The 17,869-nt window shown below is 41.7% G+C and overlaps 1 protein-coding gene across 3 annotated transcripts in view; it reads left to right on the forward strand.

The window, feature by feature from the left end:
• Sv2b (synaptic vesicle glycoprotein 2B) overlaps nt 1-17,869 on the forward strand; it is a 61,418-nt gene that overhangs the window by 30,100 nt on the left and 13,449 nt on the right. For all 3 annotated transcript variants that reach the window (XM_027920382.2, XM_027920400.2, XM_027920408.2), the window contains 5 exons: nt 1,105-1,238; nt 2,822-2,911; nt 8,211-8,321; nt 9,075-9,163; nt 11,867-12,031. In XM_027920382.2, coding sequence (XP_027776183.1) covers nt 1,105-1,238; nt 2,822-2,911; nt 8,211-8,321; nt 9,075-9,163; nt 11,867-12,031 — 589 coding nt within the window. The remainder of the gene's footprint in view (nt 1-1,104; nt 1,239-2,821; nt 2,912-8,210; nt 8,322-9,074; nt 9,164-11,866; nt 12,032-17,869) is intronic.

The following is a 17,869-nucleotide window of genomic DNA, read 5'->3' on the forward strand; positions in this document are numbered from 1 at the left end:
ATAACTAAAAAATAAATATTAAAAAAAAATAACTTCTGAATATGAATTTTAGCAATACTTTGTAGAATGATAGTTGCTTTTCCCTTTCAGTGCTGGTGAACTTTGAGTGAATCAGTCCACTTTATTATAAAAAGTGTATATATATATATATATATATATATATATATATATATATATTACAGTGTTTTTAAAAGTGTGGTACCTAATTCTTTGCATTGAAATCACCTGGAGCTGGTATTGTCTTTTTAAAAATTATATATATATATATATATATATATATATATATATATACACACACACACACACACACACTCAAACAAATATATATATGTTTACATACGAATATTACAAATATATATACGTATATATATATTTGTAGAATGGACACAATTACAATTTTATTTATTTTTATGTGGTGCTGAGGATTGAACCCAGTGCCTCACCTGTGCTCTACCACTGAGCTACAGCCCCAGCCCTGGCATTACCTTTTGACCTGGGTGAGAGGCATCCTTAAACCCTGGCCACATTAAGTCCCCTTTGGTCTTCCAATAAAATGAGGGGTTCCTTGGGCCTTGACTTCCTGCTTCTGATCAGATCATGCTATGGACAATCAGGATCCAGCCTTTCCACTGAATTCAAGGAATCAAGGCAAGAGTGTCCCCTCTTATCATGGTGATGTGTCCCTACATGTTGGCATGGGGCCCCTGTTCAGCAGAGGAGCTGGAGGAGAAAGAGAAGTTCTTCTGGCAAAAGTGGATGTAATTCTGGGCCCAGCCATCTTGTCAAAGCAGGTGGATAGAACATCTTTTATGTAAATTCTTTCACTTGAAATTAAGCACCCATATAGAAATATGGGGTTTTGTACTCTTATCCAAGGCTTTGTAAATGTCAGGCCATCTAGACCTAGGGATTTGTCCAAATGCAGAGGATTCCCAGGTTCTATCCCAGAATTAGGACTCATAAACTTTGGGGGTGCCGCTGGGGAGGTGGCATGTTAACCAGCTGCCCAGGCCATACTGTGGTACCCTCAAGTTGAGAGCTGGTGCTTCTGAGTTCAGTCTTCTGCAGTGGAAAGACTGCCGGAAATCCTCTGCTTCTTTACAGGCTGGGGGTTCAGCATGGGGACCAATTACCACTTCCACAGCTGGAGGGTATTTGTCATTGTGTGCGCTCTGCCTTGCACGGTGTCCATGGTGGCCCTGAAGTTCATGCCAGAGAGCCCCAGGTTTCTGCTAGAGGTGAGTCTGTGCTTCCTCATGGCACAAAAGCCACATCCTTGCTTCTTTCAGCCCTGGTTCTACTCCTCTCCTCAGTGCATGCTGCAAACCTACCCATGTCGGCCAACATTAGCCCATAACTGACAGTGGCTTCCCTCCTGTTGGTGATGGGGCATGCTGTGGGTTCATAGCCCATGGATACTTCAGGGCCCAGGAGGTCATGAAGTGCAGCTCAGGAACCCTATCTGAGGCTGGGCAGTGGTAAAGGGGCAGCTCCTGAGCTGTCTGGTGGTGCCCACTCCCCATAGAGGTCATGGTGAGGAGGCTCTTTAAAGCTGTGTGCTGTTTTTCCTATGTTGCTGCAGTGAACTCCGTGGGAAACCTCTTCACTGCTCCCAGGGCCTTCAGGACTCTTAGCTATGCAGGCCCCTCCCCACGGGAAAACTACCCTTTGGTCCTGAGAGATGACTGTAGGAGTCTTCCAAGTTTGGGGGGATTCTTTGTGCTTGCAGTGGTCAGATAGAGCAGGAGCTGTCAAAGGGGCAGAAGGACTCTGAGGCTTCCACAGAACAAGTCCTTTTATCTGCCTGCTTCTGGAGCTTTCTGCACAGTGATCCTCCACACTGAATTTCCTCCTGCCTCCCGTTGATCAGGCAGATGCAGTGGGGAATCATCTTGAAATTCACCCTTTCTTATGTATTTGTTTTTTGGGGGCAGCTATAATAAAATGCCACAAATGGAATGACTTAAAATAACAAACTTATTTCACAGATCTGGAAGCACAAGGTGCCAAATCAGGGTATCTGTAGGGCCAGGCTCTCTCTGAAATCTGCAAGGGAGCATCCTTCCAGATTCTAGTGGTCTACAGGCAATTTTGCTGTCCCTTGGTCTGTGGCTGCATCTCTGAAATTACAGCCTTTGTCACCACATGGCATTCTCCCTGTGTGTCTCTTGTCTTTACATGACTTTTTTTTTTAAAAGATTTTTTTGTAGTTGCAGATGGACAGAATGCCTTTATTTTTTTTTTTTTTTTATGTGATGTTGAGGATTGAACCCAGTGCCTCACACATGATGCTAGGCAAGTGCTCTACCACTGAGCCACAGCCTCAGTCCCTTCACGTGACTTTTTCTTATAAGGGTACCAGTTACTTTGGGTTAGCAGCCCACTTGCTCCTGGATGGTCTCGTCTTAACTAATCACATCTGCAGAAACCCTCTTTGCAAATGAGGCCACATTCTGAGGTACTGGGGATGAGGACTGCAACCCATAACATGCAGCTTCTTTGATTTATCTACTCAGTGAGGAACATGGTTCCTACCTCTTGGTCTAGTCAATGTTATAAAAAACTGCAAGTTTTACTCCTAGTAGGTGATGATGGTAATAATACCAGGGATCTGCACCTTGAAGCACAACTTTATTCTCTTCCAAGACGGGCCGGGAATGGAAACTTGTCCTAGTCTTTTCCAAGTTCTACCTAGTATAAAAAGTCAGTGTGCAGTCCCTCTGATCCAGGACTCAGTACCCTCTGTTACCCTCTATATACCTAATAAACAGAAAGCGTATTCAACGATGGATTTTCTTGTCTCTTTCCTTGGCTTTACCAGATGGGCAAACATGATGAAGCCTGGATGATTCTTAAGCAGGTCCATGACACCAACATGAGGGCCAAGGGGACCCCAGAGAAGGTGTTCACGGTGAGTGTGCAGTTCCTGAGCCAACATGGGGGTCACACTGCTTCTGTGAGGTTTGCTCATGACTAAAAATAATTTTATTATACAAGCACATAACTGAAATTTGTCAAAAGAAAAAACACCCTGATAGTCCTGTCACTTTGTCGTAATTATTCTTTATATTTTAATAGTATCTTTTTAGGTTTTTCCCTGGGTAGTGTTGTTTAAAAAAAAAAAAGATAATAACAAAAACTAGCTCTATTTGTGTGGGTGTAAGCATACATGTGCATATTTACATATGCATAGTTAGCAGCGCTCATAAGCATTTTATATGTTGCCTCATAGTATTCATAACGCTCATCTTAATGCATGTTAATGTTAGGAACGTTAGCACTATTTTCCTGAATGTCCCTAAAATGTTCGAGTTTTATTTACCCTTTTAATTACCTTGTTTCTGCAAATGTTATTGCAACGAAACTTCACAGGCACATAGTTCTCCCCTTCATTTTCTGAGTTTGCTTTCTAAGAGTAGATTCCTAGAAAGAAAATGACCGGTTCATAGTGCATGGGTATTTTTATAGCTTGTGAGTTATATCTCCAAGTTATATCCATTGGGTTTATGCAACTCTATGGTGCCACCAGAAACAGGGTATCCATTTCTCTACACCTTTACCAGCATTGGTCATTAGCCAGTGTTGTTTCTTGCTAAGATGTCGTGTTGCAGAGATGCTGTGCTCCTGCCTGCTATGCTCTGTGCTCTGTGGCCAACCACAAGGAATGCCTGTGCCAGGCAGCTCTGTGCACCTGTTCCTGTAGTTTCCTTTAAGCCCTACTTCAAACCTCTTTCCTCAGGAAGCCTTCCTGGATGAACTCCCACCTACTTCTGATTCAATGCTTTTGATTCTTTGGCTTCCATAATTTAAGTCTAGATTAAAATGTTTGTCCTTCCTTAAAACTCCTGATTCTCAGGTGGAATCCCAGGATGGCTAAGCATCTGCATCCGGAGCCAGGCAGTGTGGGTCCAAATCTTGGTTGGTTTTAATATTTTTTAGTTGTGTGGCCTTTGGCAAAGCACTCTCTGTACTTGTTTCATCATTGGGAAAAGCAAGAAAATAGTATCTGTAAACATGTAAAATAGTATCTGTCAACAATAGTATCTGTAAAAAAATGTTATTATTAAAAAGGTTATGAATGTTTTTCATAAATTAATTCAAGTTATAAACTATTAAAAATTGCTTGAAGGCATATTTCCCCAATTCCAGTGCTCCTAAAATATCTAAAATATGGGATTAATAGTTTTATCACAAATATTATTAAGATGTAGAATTAACAGAAATACCCCAAATGAAAGATGTTAATGGCTCTCCCAGACTTCCATCCCCCACTCCTCCCTCTCAGTGATGGATTTTACGTAATACCACAGCTGGGCTCCAGGTCACTGGGGGCTGGCCATACTTGGCTCATTCCTGCATCCTCCCACTGCCACCCCATCTCCCAGCCTGGGGAAGTCCAAAGTTTCTCTCCAAGCTCCTGATTATTCCTGGGAGATGTTTCCCTGGTCATTCATTTCTGCCTCCAGCCTCTGAGTCCACATCAGCTGGATTGATTTTGCATCATATCAACTGGGTATAAAACACAGACAGACAGACAGACACACATGCGCACACACACACCCCACTACCACCACCCACACCAAGCATCTGTGAATTTAATAGCCTTACTGAGAATTTAAGGATAACAGAAATTACAACAGAGGACACAGTCTTCTTCACCCCATCCTCTCTCTTCCTTTAATTTTTTTTGGGATGGGGGTCTCCCCTTTCCTTTCCCTTGCTCTCTTTTTCCTTGTGGATTCAAGCAACTTCTCCTAGCGCATGACTATAGTTGCTGGTCCTTCAAGTATGAGCCCATCTCTCTGATATTCCTTTTACCTCAAGAAGTACACTAACAGTTTTATTCCACGCATGGTCTCTCCTAAGAGGGGTTCTGATAGAAAAGTCCTGTCTGCCCCATTTTGCATGTTTACCCTTATCTTTCCCCTGTGAACTAGTGGCTCTTCCTGTCTCTTGTCTTACCCTTAGTCCCCTGGTATGGCAGCTACTCCATAGCAGAATACTCCCAGGGCCTTCTGCTTTTTGCTTCTGGAAGGACCCCTTCTAAACCAAACCAGCTCAGCTTGCCCTCCTGGAAACTCCTTATTAGAGAAGCGATCCTGTATTCTCTCTTGGCAACTTCTTCTAATGTCTTAAGAGATAAACTTTAGCATGTTGAAATCTTAAAGAGTTTATTTGAGCAGAATGTGATTTTTGAACTGGGCAGATCCAACCCAGAAGTGGTTTGGAGCTCCACGGGAGGAGCAAGGAGAAAAGCTATCACAGGTGAACTTGGAAGCAGATTAATTGAAGCTTGAGCAATTGCCTTATTTATTTGGACCTTCCTGGTGGGAAATTCGAGATAATGTAACTAAAGTCAGTTGAGTGCCTGTCATTGGCAGAGCTTAAGTATAATTTTCTCTTAAATTCTGAGTTAGGTTCAGTTTGCTTGTGTTGGAGCCCAGAGCATTAGCACTGCCTAATCCTAATGGCCTCCGATTTAATTATGTTAGCAAATATAAGCAGCCTAAGGTTGAAGCATGAGATCTTAGCCTGCAAATCAATAAAACTCCAATTTCCAAAGGCAAAAGTTAAGCCTTTTACTTCTGGACCAGAGTTCCTTATGTCAGGAATGGGATCTAGGGAAGAAAGCTCAGGAAGAAATCAGAGATGAGGGGTCCGGGATTGTGTTTTGTCCCAACAAGCATGTAAATTCCTAGGTCCTCAGAGAGCCCTGCTTTTAGTAGTTTGTGACTAATTGGAAAATGGAACTTTAAAAAGGTTGTTGTTCAATATTCCATCACTGTAAATTAGGATCGTATGAACCATTGAGAAGTGGATGAGTGCACAGACCACGGGGAGGGAGGGAAAGGAAGGAAGGAAAGAAGAGAGAGAAGGCTGACTTCAGATAGCTAGCCCATGCTTGGTTGTCAATCAGTGAGTATTCAACCTCCCTGATGGAGTTAACTGTTAGGTACCTGTGTGCCCCCCTCAGTAAATAAAAGACTCATAAATGTTCTCAGTAGCCTAAGAAGATGAAATGAGGGCTGGCTAGGATCCCAGTTAGGGGTGCTGAAGGCTGAGGCTAGGTGCCTCCCTCCTCACTTTCACCTTGCGCCCCAGGTTTTAATCAACTACTTCCTAAGCCTTACATGCTTCTGAATCACCTGGCAGTTGTCACCGGAGAAACCTTTGGAAGGTGGAGGGAGTTGAAGCATTTTGCTGAGGACCCATGTTCTGCAGGACTGGAAGGAACACAAGCCATTTGCTAATCTGTTTTTGTGTGATGCTGGGGATTGAACTCAGGGCATACCAGGCAGACACTATACCACTGAGCCACATCCCCAGCTCTTCCATCTGCTAATCTAGACTGAATCAAAGACGAGTATTCTAATTAATCACAAATTAGAGTAATTGTGCTTGAAGTTGTCAATACACCCACTCCCAAATCCCTAGGGAATGGGGTGTTATTTTCCTAAGGAGCAAAGCAAAGAAAAATTTACATTTGAGTGCAAGTCTTAATGCTTCTGAGAGTGTTTTCTAAGGTGCTTGCTGATTTGGTGTGAACCTTCCCCTCTGGCCTCCTTTGGAGGTCACTGGGGTTCACTGATGTCCATGGGGTATTGGATAACTTGAACTTGAAGCCCAGGTGCCACTGAGAGTTCTTCTGTGTAGCCTGCTGTGACAGTTCTCTCTCCCTGTGTGACCCCAGGCAAAGGAGGCTTTGCAACAGCTGCACACCTGGGAGGGTGGAGGAATCCAGGAGGCTCAGTGTGTTCAGGGAGGCCAACTCCAGGGAGAGCCTGTGCCTTATCAGATTCTCCAGTGGGCACCTGACCCTCTGTGGTGAGGCTTTTGAGAAGCCCTGCCAAGCTCTCTGGGTGCTCAAGCAGCAGGGAGCCAGCGTCTGTACCAGGCTCTGGCTTCTCCTTGCGGATCATCCTCCTACCTCATCTCCATTTCTCTTCCTTTAGGTCCTCACATTCTCAGTCCTTGGGCTGAAGAAAGAGCTGGAGACACTCATAGGACTCATTTTTTTTTGTACCTTAGGCTTATTGGGGGACATGATGGACACTGTTTTTTGAGTACCCTTTTCTAGTTGTTCTATGAATTAGGGGAGATTATCTGCAAACATGGACCTTGATAACTTGACTAAAAAATTTGTGGGGTCAGGAATCTCCTTAAAGTGGTGACTAGTTATATAATTTCATTGGTTGCTGTAAGTGAAAGAAAGTGACCAGGACATTCGGAGTGACTAAGAGGTCTTTATTGCAGCAGTGCAAAAGAGGAGAGAGAGAGAAAGAGAGAGAGAGAGAGAGAAGGGGAAAAGGGAGATTTTATAGCCCAAATCTAATGGGGTCTCTGGGTCTGCAAGCTGCCTTGTTGGCGTACAATGATTGGATCATACAGTACTTGCTAAGGGTGTCCTCTTCTGCCTTCAGGCAGATGGGGCAGGGGTCAGATGTGGGTTTCCGTTGCACCAGACGGGTGGGGGTGAGTGTTCAGCCTTGAGTGGGGTTGAGTGTTCAGCCTTGACGCAAACAGGTGATAAAGGACCAGACAGAGGGGGGTTTGAGTGCCTGGGTTATCCTGCAGCTACCATTCATTCAGCCTGCCCTGCAGACAACTTAGTTCAGCCTGCCCTGCACCTAACAGTAAGCATCTGATTGGCCTGAATGTCACTGTCATGGTGAAGAAGGGTGTGACTTTGGCACACCAACTTTCCAGGGCCCTTGAGGGAATGCTGAGCTATACTACTCTATCCCCTTCCTCTCTTTGATTTCTACCGGCAAACTCAGGGATTGCAGGGAGGCTGTGATTTCTCTGTTGTATTTTTGTTGTAGCAACATCCCTTCTCATCTGTCTGGGTTCTAGATTTCTGTGATGTTTATGTCCATTAAGGACAGAGTTGTAAATTTTAATGTGGGATCAACTTTACTGTGGGTAAAGCAGACATGAATGGGAAACCAGTATATTGTGGACCCACTAATACAAATCTCCTAAAGGTGTAAATTAGCAAAAATATTCTGAACATTTTGTTTCACTGAGATATATCCATCCAAGAAAGTTCCCTAAGAGACACTATGCACACTTTTGGCCCAAAATCACAAAACTAGAGGGTGACATTTATCTCGCCTACATAACTTAATCAAGTTAATTATGTAGACTTCGAAATGAAATTCTGAAGACAAAGTGAGGTAGAGATTCTCTACACTAGCTTTGCTTTTCAGGTTTCCCACATCAAAACTCCCAAGCAAATGGATGAATTCATTGAGATCCAAAGTTCAACAGGAACTTGGTACCAGCGCTGGCTGGTCAGATTCAGTACCACTTTCAAGCAGGTATGAACTGGGGACATATGTTGGGTGGGAGAATGTCTCTGTGGGAACCCATGACCTTAGTGGATGAAGAATAAAAACCCTGAACACTATCAACCAGAACAGGGAGCTGGAGAGGAAGCATCTTGTGGGGGATGTGGGGTTCCAGCCCCAGGGCTGCATTTAACTTGCCAAGTACCCTCAGGGTGCAAATTCTCTGAACCTCAGTCTTTTCCTTTGCTTATCTTTCTCAAGGCAAGAACTTGACCAGCCTGAGTATGCATCCTTCTCACTAGCAACTTCTCTTGCTAGATAGAGAAGTGAATGTAATAAATGGCTCCTTGGGGTTTTTAGTGACTTAGGGAAAAGATTCTCCATACATGGCAAAGCCATTTCTCTGGAACAGGTCAGCTATTGAGCATTGAGATGGCTGACCAGCCAGAGTCTGTAGAGGCTGGACGTTGCTCATATTGTGTGGTCACTAACCACGTGTTATATTGCCCCTGCCAGCAGCAGGGAGGGCTCACTGCTCCGGGTTGCTCAGGGCCCTGAAATCCTAATTTGGTGTGCTTTCTGTCACATGCATGTGTTCCCAGGAGAAGAGCGACGGGAAGCTCTCCTTGCCATGTGAACAGATCTACTGCCTCTGGGGGATAATGGATTGCTCATTCTCTACTTGGGGTTCTAGGTCATTGATCAGGCCATTTATTAGAAAATCTGGTACGTGGGCTTTTCCAAGTTTCTTCCTTTAACCATCCTTCTCTGGTATGGGTTTAGGTCTGGGATAACGCTCTGTACTGTGTGATGGGACCTTACAGAATGAACACGCTGATTTTGGCCGTGGTCTGGTTTACCATGGCTTTGAGGTAAGTTCTGTCTTACGTGAGCTCCTCCATTCCCCTGTGCCTCAGTTGCTTCCTTTGCACATGGAGGATAACGGGTTCTAACTTGGAGAGTTTGTATCAGAGCGGATGCTTTTGGCTGCAGGGAACAGGCAGCATATGCTAGTGGCTTCTGTTAGAGGAAATATCTAGTCCCAGCGAGGAGAAGTGGACTGCAGGAGGGGTTTCAGCTTCAGGCCGGCTCTCATGGTGACTGCAGGATGCCAGTGGAGGCATTCTGTTGATGGGGGAAAATGTCCTGACTCCCTCTCCCATCCATACTGAGGTATAATTGATGCATAATTATTGTGTCTATTTAAGGTGTACAAATTAATGTTTTCATAACACACACATTGTAAATTAGTGGCCTCAATCAAGCTAGTGAGTGTGCCCATCATATAGCTAACGTCTATGTATGTGTGTGTGTGTGTGTGTTAAGAACACTTATGATCTCTCCTTTTAGCAGATTTCAAATAAACAATATGATATTGTTAACTGATTGCTAATTGCTAATTGTTAGCTAATTGCTCATTACAAAGCTTCCTTTTTTAATGCCAGGGAACTTTTCTCTGAAGGTTCCCAGTCAATTTTCCCTCCTATTAGAGTAGGCAGAGGTGGTTCACAGGCTAAACTCATCATGATGAAGGGGATGGAATTTCCCAATGTTTTGAGCAAATCAGGATTTACCTACAAGCTCCATCCTTTCCTAAGAGTTGACACCTGAATGGAAAAAAGTTTCTGTTCACAGAGAGGTAGCAGGGAACAAGTGTGGAGAAGACAAATATATGTTGCTGAGAACATAGGAAAGATTGAACAGGGGACCCATGCAACACTGCCCTGCAACAAAGGGATGCTTAGCTGACTCCTTTGAGAAGTTGCAGGCTTACACCAAGTCACTCCAGTGGCCTCCAGCTAACATGACTTTACTCTTTATGCGTGTTTTGGGACCCACTTGGGGGCACTGTGGGAACATTTTACTGTATGTATCAAGTACTTGCAATAGTTTCTGGCACTTAATAAGTACTCAATAAATTGCTATTATCAACTTGGAAATATTAACAATATTTTAAACTTCCATCTGGGAAATTGCTTTGTTCACACCACCTGTATCCCCAAATACTCCTTCACCCCAGGAAAGCAAAGGGGCTCTCATGACCTCTGATTGTGGGAACAACATGGGGAGACTTAATGTCCTCCAGCACGTGTGTGTGTGTGTGTGTGTGGAGACCTGACCTTTGAGACGCAAACAAACAGCTAAAGGTATAGAAGAAGCCTGAACTAGCACCCCTCAAATTGTTCAATCCCAACTAGGAGTCAAAGGACAGACACTAGGATTAATTCACTGATGGTGTTAAAAATGTTTTATTCATATTTATTTATGTTTAATTTAATTTTTTGAATAGGTAATGCATTCAAATGTTGAAACAACACAGGAATCTTGAATCTGTTCCCTCTCCCTCCACCCACTCCCTTCTGCCTCCAGTATGTAATCACCTTCCATTTTTCTATTTATTATCCCAGTGATTCTTTTTGCAAATGTAAACAAATAATTGTATGTGTGTGTATACACACACGATACATATGTACATATATATACATGTACATGCATATATATTTCTTGTTTCTTCTTCCTTCTCTTATTCAAAGAAACACATTTTGCATTTGCTTTTTACACTCAATGATATATTCTGGAAATCTCTCTATGCCAGTAAATTAAGGTTTTCTTCATTCTTCTTTATAGCACATAGTTCCTCTGCCTAGCCCTCCACTGTAAATTATCACAGTTTATTCAACCAGGCCCTCATTGCAGGACTGGTGGGACAGTATTAGATTTTTGTTGTGTAAACAATGACAAAATGAGGAGCCATGTTTGTAAGATACTTTTTGTGGGGACTGGTTTATCAGTGGAATGGATTCCTGCAAGTGGAGCTAAAGGGTCAAAGGGTCCAGTTCATCTGTCATATTTTTAGGCATTGACAAGTCCTCCTCCACAAGGCATTGTTCAATTTTGTCTTTTTCCTCAGCATTTATGACAGCACCTGTTAACCTACAGAGTGATTTAGCAAACTTTGGTGTTTTGACAATCTGGTAGATGAGAACTAACAGTGTGATTTTAATTTGTATTTTTCTTTCTATCTATAGAGTTGAGCATCTGTTTTTCATATGTTTAATGCTCATTTTTTTTGAGTTGGTTATTTTGAGTTTTCCAGGCATAAAATCATATCATCTGCCTGTAGAGATAGTTTTACCTCTTGCTTTGCAATTTGTGACATTCCTAAGTTTTTTCCCTCATCTGAATTGGTGAAGACCTGCAGTGTACTGTTAAGTGATAGTGATGTTTTGTCCTGTTCCTATGGTTACTTGCAATGTCTTTAGTGTTTCGTGATTCACTAAGATTCTGGTGTTTGAACTGAAATGTGATTTTTATTCCCTATGTATTAAGGAAGTGTCCACCAAACCCTACTCCTTGGTGTTTCTAAAATCAAGACTGATTTTTTAAAATCAAATCCAAATCTGTGGAGATGGTCCTAAGTTTTCCTTATAATGAGGCATATCATTAGATTTTTTTATTGAACCAAATTCCTATGTCTGAAATGAGTCTGATCTCCCTCTAGTGAGGAATGCAGACTCTGATTCTGAGGAATTCAATCACACTGCTGTTCAGACTGTCTGTCTTCCTCATTACAGTTACTATGGCCTGACGGTTTGGTTTCCCGATATGATCCGGTATTTTCAAGATGAAGAATACAAGTCTAAAATGAAGGTATTCTTCGGTGAGCACGTGTATGGTGCCACAATCAACTTCACGATGGAAAATCAGATCCACCAACATGGGAAACTTGTGAATGATAAGTAAGTGTGAGACGATGGGCTTTCTTCAGTTCAGGGTGACGGTGTCCACTGGGATGTCATTGGGAAAGAGCCATTGGGAAGATAAGAGTTCAGTATGGCAGGGAATGAGCTCTGAGGATGCGACCATCATCACACCTCTTGTGGCTGCTAGAGACACAGTAATCCTGGTGGCTTGAGTCATATTGGGCTGACCTCTGTTACTCCTGTCTCTTGGCCATGGCTAATTCATCTGAGGATGAGGCACTGGGCTGAGGATGGTCAACCTGGCCATCTTTACTGAGAACTGGAGCTTATCCATGCTGGAACTGTTATGACACTACTTTTTAAAATTCTTTCACTTAACGTAACCTCATAGGGTGGGTCAGTATGTTCTGTTGTCAACCAGAGGTGTTGTTCTTCAGGGGAAAACATATCGATGTAGTATTAGCCTCTTTGAGACTACTCTCTGAAAATCTCATGATGGGTCAGGGCAGGACATTAGGAAAGTTTATCCCAGATCACACTCTTCTCTAAGCTGAGTATGGACCTGCTGCTATTTCTCTTCTCAAATTATACTTAGCAAGCTCCCTGGTTGTGAATGTGTTTGAGTGCTGCGGGTTTTGAGGTGGCATCAGAAACATCATGTCCCAGATGGTTCAGTGTCAAGGACATAAACTGCCCCTTCTTTATCATCACCACACACAATTAACAGCCCCAAATAGTAGACCTCCCCCCACCTGCTCTCAGCTGTGTCTGGCATCCAGGTAAAGTCCCCGCCTGTGGTGACTGTGGGAAAGGACCCTGTGGCGGGGGAGGTCTGGCAGATCCCTCTGGAGTCTAGTCCCCATTGCTCTTAATGACCTTAGCAAAGGTCGCTGTTACTTGGGATAAGAAAGTGGGAAGCCAAAGGGGGAATATGACTTCCACAAATATGTGACCTTTGGGTATGGTGTTGTATGTGTGTCTCTATATGTTTCTTGTTCCTTCCTCCTTCTCTTATTCATAGAAACACTTTTTGCATTTGCTTTAGGAAGCAGTAGGATGGAGTATCATTGGACATGGGGTTCAGATTTTCAGGTGGTTTTATAAAAAATGCTGGAGCTCCACACACCCACATGCCCAGGTAGCCACACACGCATAGACTGCTTGCTCAGAGTGACCTTAATCTGCTCCAGGGACAGCAGCTCCCACACGGATAATGTTTAAAGCTGTTCCCCCAAGATGTTTCACCTCCGAGATTTTGAATAAGAGCCTGGGCACCTAATGTTGGCATACCAAGGAAGAAATGTCACCCTTGCTTTCTGAGAACATGTTGAAAACTAAGGGATACCATGGATGATTAGCTGTCACCCATGATATGACACCACTCCTGCAGAGATGAACTCACTAAAGGAATCTCATTTGTGAATTCCATGTTCAATCACACCCTACTGTGATACAAGTGACAATGATAGGAGTTGAAATAATGCTGATATTAATAACTGTGGAAGCCAATGATATTGAGTACTTGTACTCCACGTGTCAGTTCCTGCTTTAAATGCCTTATGCAGATTATCTCATTTAATTCTCACAAAAACTCTGAGTTCAGAACTATGCTATTTTTCAGGTGGGAAACAGAAACTGAGAGAGGTTGAGTAACTTGCTCAAGGTCACACAGCTAATATAAATAGAAATGTCTGTCTCCCCACCCAGGATTCCAGATCTCATGTGAATACTGTCCACTACAAGTATCATTCCCTTTGGGAGACTCTTCATTTCCACAGAGGCCCTGATTGGCATGATGTTTTCTTCATTTAAAACTTAATTGAAATGCCAGAATCCTTGTAATTTATAATAGAGTTGAAAGACTTAGCTATGTAAAAAGTGGGGAATTTTAACCCACTCTGTCTTTTTAATTTTTATCAGTTTCTCCAAACTTTCAGCGGACTGCTGGGTGGGAGTGAGAAAGAAGAAAAGGCTAATGAGAATCCTGGTTTCCCCTCAAGGATCCAGGACCCCTGGGGACCACAGTGTTCTTGCCAAGGGTCAGGGAATGAGTAGGCATGTCAAGGATTGTTTGAGAGTACACGTGGACACTCTTCCTGTAAACACAGGTGTTCTTCCATGTTTCTGTTTCAAATGTGTATATAGAAGGGCATTCCTTCAAAAATTGCGAGAACTAACTACAACTTCTGTATCTATGAGTTTTAAGAAGTTGGGTTCTTTTCTTGAGTTATGTTGCCATCTGCAGGTCATCATGTGGATAACACCTTTCCTTTGAAAACCCCAAACTTGAGGAATTAGGCATGAATCTGTTCTACAGCTTGGTTGGGGGCATTTCTCCCCTGTGTGCCAGTATTTCATTTTCAACATTATCCACACTTTGCTGCTTTAAAATTCAGATAAAAATAACTTATTTATTTATTTACTATTACACTTGGGAGAAAATGACTTCTGTTTACACAGGCTTCAAACTTCATCCTATTGAAACCTAAAAGTTTTCCTGCTGTAAGACCAATCTCTTTGACCCCCAAAAGAAACAAAAAATGCTGACTAGTTTCAGTCAGTCCCAAAGCATTGTCTGCTGCCTCCTGATGCGTCATACAGGACCAGGTGGTTCTGAATTCCACACAGCCTTTGGTTTAGAATTTGTGACGTTTTGAAAAGTGCAAAAAAGACAAAAGAATAAGTTCATGTTTTATACCCTGAGACAAAATGTCAGGTTTTCCTTATTATCCATTGAAGACAGAATCAGTTTTCATTTCAGAATACATGTTAACTAATTAATTAACTCACTTGCCCTCTCCTCCCTGGAGGAGACCTCTGTTTGACAGGGCTGACTTCAGTCAGGGTGAGGATGGGGGAAGGGCATTCCTCAGCGATAGGTAATGATCCAGGAAGTAGGGTCCTGATCCCAGGTCTCCTCAGAGCTGCAAGGGAAACTTGCTTTGTGTTCTTCAGGTTCAGGATTGGAGTCTTAAATGGGAATGTCTAACCCTCTACACAGATGACTTACCCATGAAGAATCAAAGGTGAGGAGCTCAGAATGAAAGGGAAGTTTATAAGATTTAGCTCTAAAATGAAGTAGGAAGAGGAGAGAGAGTAGGCAAGCCATGCACAAGAAGAAAAGAGGAGATCATGTCACACTTCACACGGAAATGTTGGAGCCACTGATAGTCTCTTTTCAGTATGGAATAAATAAGATTTTTTTTTCAACTACTAAAATTACCAAATTTTAGTAAAAAGTCTTTGAAAATGCTGCTGGTGGGAAATGAGCAAACACACCTGCTGACTTCTAAGTCTGAGAAAACAGAGCTGAGTTCTTCCTTGACTGGTCAGCAACTAGGTGAGCCATCTTGGGAAAGCTCAGAACTGTCTCAGCTTTGGATTCCACATGGGAAGGGATAATACTAGTATGGAATGTCCATCGTATTTCAGAGTTAGTACAATTTCTCAGTAAAATTTGTAGCTTAATAAAGTTCCTACATGTTCTTGTTCGGAGTCTTCCTGGATATTTTATATTTTGGTCATTGAAAATGGGATGGCTCTCCCCCATCAATCATTTGCATATGTTATTGCCAATAATAACAGATTTTAAATTGTTATTTATTTATTCTTATTAGTTTATTTAATTCTATTGATTTTTAGATGTTTATTTTGTATCAGAGCTTTTATTCATTCTAACAGTTTTCCTCATTATTGTTATATAATCCCACCATCTGCAAATAACTATTGTTTGATGCCTTCTCTTTTTTTTATTGTGAAATATTTCAAATTTGCAGAGACTAGAGAGTGATACAAACAACTCTATTCAGAGCACCTTAGCTTTATAAAATCTATGATACATTTACTTCAGATTTTAAAATAGATTAAACTCACTGTGTGAATTTTCATTTCTTCCTTCCTTCCTTTCTTTTTTTGTTTGCTCTTGGTGCTGGGGATGGGACCCAGGGCTTCCACATTCAAGGCACGTGTTCTACTTCTGAGCAACATTCCCAGCCCACTGTGTGAACACCCTTGATACTATTCCTCTCCCTCTCCGGTCACTGTTGTCATGAATTGGTGCTTTACATTCATGCATGCTTTTGTACTTTTCTCAAATGCTTATATGATTGTAAAAGTTGTACTGTAGCCTTTCATATTTTTCAAATTTTAGATAAACACTATACTATTATATTACACATTCCTGTATTACTATTATATAAATTCTTCAACTTGTTTTTTTGCGTAAAATCAGGGTTTTGAAGTTTCTCTGTTAGCATAATTGCATAACTCATTTCATTAAATTTTAATTGCATTACATGCATATTCCATAGTGAATTTGTCTGTTCTTTTGAGGGGCATTGAAATAACTGACAACTTTTTTTTTCTATACAAATAGTACTGCAAAAAGTGTTCTTATGAAAGATGTTTTCTAGTCTATATACTTAGAAGTGGAATTACTGAGTAGAAGGAAATTTTGGATATTCTCACAAGAAGTCTGATAAGTTCTTTTTTTTTTTTTTTTTTGTGCTGCTGGGGATTGAACCTAGGGTTATGAGGCAAGCACTCTACAGCTGAGCCATAACCCCAGTGTGTTTGCTCATGCTCTCTCTCCTCTCTCTCTTTCTTCCCTCCCTCCCTTCCTTCTCCCTTCCTCCCCCTGCCTCTCTCTCTTTCTCTCTTGGTAAATTTTATTTTGAGATAGAGTCTCACTAAGTCGCTGAAGCTAACCTTGGATTTGCCGTGTTCTTGCCTCAGTATCCTAAGTAGCCGGGATTGTAGGCGTGCACCACTGGGCCCAATTTACTATATTCTTATCTTTGTGTTTTTCTCTTGCCCCTTTCAAGATTCCCCTTTTATATTTGATATTTAGTTGTTTGCACCTTGTAGGCTTGATCCTTCCCTTTCTCTTCTTCCTTCTTCTTCTGGTATTTACTCTGCTTGAGGTTTTCTCTTGACTTACTGTTGGCCTTATTTCATTACTTTAGGAGAACTCTTTGCAGTTGTCTATTCAAATATTTCTTCTGCCAAATTCCCTCTTTTCTCTCTTGAATTTCAAATGCACCTATGCTGGTCTGTTTGATATTTTCCCATAGCTCTTAGATACTCTTCTTTGTTCTGCCTTTATTTTTCCTCTTTGTGTTTCAGTTTTGGTAATTTTTCTGGGATTAAAATTTCAGTAATTCCTTTCTTAATTATGATGAATCTACTGATGAGTTCATCAAATGCATTCTTAATCTCGGTTACTGCATTTAAAATTTTTCCAGCATTTTTATTTTATCTCTTCTTAGAATTTGCATTACTCTGCTGTAAATCCCCAACAGTCATGCATGTTATCTACCTTTTCTTCTAAGAATTAACTATATCAGGAATAATTATATTAAATTCCCTGCCTGATAGTTCAAGTATTTGTGTCACGTGGCTTGTTTTTTCAATGACTGTGCCTTTATATCACGCTGTTTTATTCTTGCTGCTTTATGTGTTTATAATTTTTGGTTGCATTCTTCAATCAAGATGAATGCCCCTCCTCCTTTGCTAGGCTTTTGCAGTGTGTGGGGATGTTGAGTCCATCTAGTTGGTAGGTGAACATGGTTTGGATTTTGTTATGATTGTCTTAGAAATTTGTTGGGAGTTTCTTTTTTATTGAGATTTAATTTACAGACAATTAAATTCCTACTTTTTCGTACAGTTCTATGAGTTTTGACAAATGCATATGGTTGTGTAACCACCACCACAAGCAATGTACAGAATAAGGCCATTACTCCTCAGATTTTCTTGTGCCATTTTGTACTCGTTCCATCTTTAACCCCCAGCCCTTGGCAGCCAGTGACCTTCTGTATGCCATAGAAATGTAATCATACCCTATGAAGTCTTTGGAACTTGCTTCTTTTACTTTGC

The sequence above is a fragment of the Marmota flaviventris genome, chromosome 2, assembly GCF_047511675.1.
Source record: "Marmota flaviventris isolate mMarFla1 chromosome 2, mMarFla1.hap1, whole genome shotgun sequence".
Lineage (NCBI taxonomy): Eukaryota > Metazoa > Chordata > Mammalia > Rodentia > Sciuridae > Marmota > Marmota flaviventris.